Source organism: Physella acuta, unplaced genomic scaffold (genome assembly GCF_028476545.2).
Source record: "Physella acuta isolate Inbredline_101_S28 unplaced genomic scaffold, ASM2847654v3 ptg000080l, whole genome shotgun sequence".
NCBI lineage: Eukaryota > Metazoa > Mollusca > Gastropoda > Physidae > Physella > Physella acuta.
The window spans coordinates 587,111-589,564 of NW_026731600.1; the positions used below are offsets into that span (position 1 = coordinate 587,111).

A 2,454-nucleotide genomic window follows, 5' to 3' on the forward strand; every position below is an offset into this window, starting at 1 on the left:
CTAACGGGCAAATTTGTGGACTGAAACAGTCTCACGAAGATATTGGTTTGAAACACTACATGTTAGTCGCTTATTCATCCGTAGGTTTTCACCAGGCTTGTCCTTCCCCCCCCCCCTCCCCATCAGACGTGGGAAATCGTCCTACCGCCTGGTACCCAGCTTGATCGTGGGGGGGGGGGGGCGTTTGGGCGTAAAGAACAATCGACACCACTCAACACTAGAATTCATTAAAATTAATAATTTAAAATCAAATTAAATTAAATTAAATCAAACACGTACCATTAGATCGGGAAAAAATCAACTCGATACATCTATTTCATGTTATAATAAAGTTTTGTTTTATTTCAAACTGTAGGCCTACACAATAAAACAGTTTTTAACTTGTTTATAGAAGTGTTTCCATAATGTATACTCATTGTAACTAATTAATAAACACAGTTTTAATTATTGTTCTACACCCACTTTGCATTACTCTAAAACTAAATTTATCCTTAGGGGTTGTCCATTTATTCACGTCACACTCGTAGGGGGGAGGGGGGTCCGTAAGTTTGTGACGGTGTGTGATGAGGGGGAGGGGGGGGGGGGAGTTCCGATGCTGCGAGGTCACACTTTTGCATTATAAAAAAGCAATGCTAGAAAACGAATATTAGACGTTATTTCGCGTTTTAGAAAACTGTTTTAATAAATTGTAATAGGAAATGATTAAAATACTCTATTTTGAATTTTGACAGAGTTCAGGCCAGATTTTGGAAAAAAAAATTTTTTAAATTCAACTGCAATTTTGAGGGGGGTTGTAGGCTGAAGTGTGACGTCATTTTAGGGGGGGGGTCTGGCTTTTTCTGACGATGTGTGACGGAGGGGAGGGGGAAGGTAAAAATCGTCCAAAAAAGAGTGACGTCATTTATGGATGACCCCTTATTGAATAGTATTTGACGTTGGAAACACACAAAGCCCAACAGCGGACTGTTTTGTAATTGCAGAACAAATGCGACGATAGGCAGACTAATGAAAATAAATGTTAAAATTTAATTTTCTAGCCAATATTTTTTGAGATGCAGAAGCCAAACAAATCATGAAAAGTAGTTCTATATTTAGAACTCATCTTGTAGTAGAGCAGCATGCTGATACTGGAGTTGAACGAGTCCAAGACAAAACCAAACGACCAGGTGGCAAAGAACAGGTTTGAGAACCTCCCCACGACAAAGAACCCTGGGACTATGAACCCTGCAGCGCTCAGCACGACAGAAGGCGTGTAGCAGACGATCAGGACACTGGCTATCACGATGACCATGTTGATGGTTTTCTGGTCTCGGCTGGACAGAGAATCGGACTGTTTGTTTTCTTGTATCGATTCTTTTCTCCACTTCGTTTTTGCTCGTAATTTAACTATTAGAGTAATCGTAAATATAATCAACGCGGAAAACGATACAAGTATATACACAGCGTATAAGAGAAAAGTTAGTCCTGAGACTTTGTTATGGTCTGCTGTGGGGACGAGACCGAGTAGGGTTCTGTTTTTCTCCGGGTAAAACTTCCAGTCGATGTACATTGTAGCATACTCTGGTAACAAAGACGCTATCATAAATATATAGATGAAGAAGATAATAAATGCAGCACGTTTGGGGGTGATGATTTGTTTGATCTTTAAAGGCAAGGTGATGCACAGGCAACGCTCGGCTGTGACGTATGTGGTGATCAAGCAGGTGATACGGGCAAAGCAGGCGTGAGGGAACCCACCTGTCAGGTGCTGGACTTCTGAAGGCACCATGGTAACGCCGGAGTTGACAAACAAAGGGTTGGCGCAGATGTTGAACCAGAGCAGCGTTATAAGACTACAGAGGTCTGAGATGGCCAGGCTTAAGAAACTGATGTTGATGCTGCTGGTCAGACCCTGCTTGTAGAAGACGATGATGTTGATGTTGTTAGAGATAATACCAAACACGGCGAAAATGTTGCAGAGAAAAACGTAGTTGACAATTTCGAAAACACCTCGAGCCTCTGCTCCTAACAAAAAATCTCCTACGCCTGTGCTCTCCAGATCTTCTGTGTTAGTTTTGTTTACAAACAATTCCATGTTTGTTGTGCTTATTATGTCCGAAGAAAATATTTCTTAAGATTTCATTTAATTAAAAAGTAAATTAGTTTTTTCGGAACTGGAAAGAAGTGTCAATTATATTATAAAAGTAATACATAGTTTTTGTTGTTTTTAACTCACGCGTGTGGATGCCACACAATGAAGTACCTGCAGTAAACTTAATCTCGCGTTGTTTATGATTTACTAAAAAAGTCATGAAAATAGTTCTTAAGATTTCATTTCATAAAAAAGTAAATTAATTTTTACGGAACTGGAAAGAAATGACAATTATATTATAAACGTACTACATAGTTTTTGTTGTTTTTAACTCACGTGTGTGGATACCACACAATGAAATACGTGCAGCAAACTTAATTTAA

General features: G+C 39.3%; 1 protein-coding gene across 1 annotated transcript; it reads right to left on the reverse strand.

Moving 5' to 3' along the window:
- Positions 1-1,033: 1,033 nt before the first annotated feature.
- On the reverse strand, positions 1,034-2,074 carry LOC131957070 (uncharacterized). The gene has a single exon (XM_059321773.1). It carries the CDS (start codon positions 2,072-2,074, stop codon positions 1,034-1,036), a length of 1,041 nt encoding a protein of 346 aa, XP_059177756.1.
- Between the last annotated feature and the right edge of the window lie 380 nt (positions 2,075-2,454).

Coding starts and splice junctions, on each gene's coding strand:
- LOC131957070 (XM_059321773.1), bottom strand. CDS start 2,074: ATGGAATTGTTTGTAAACAAAACTAACACAGAAGATCTGGAGAGCACA.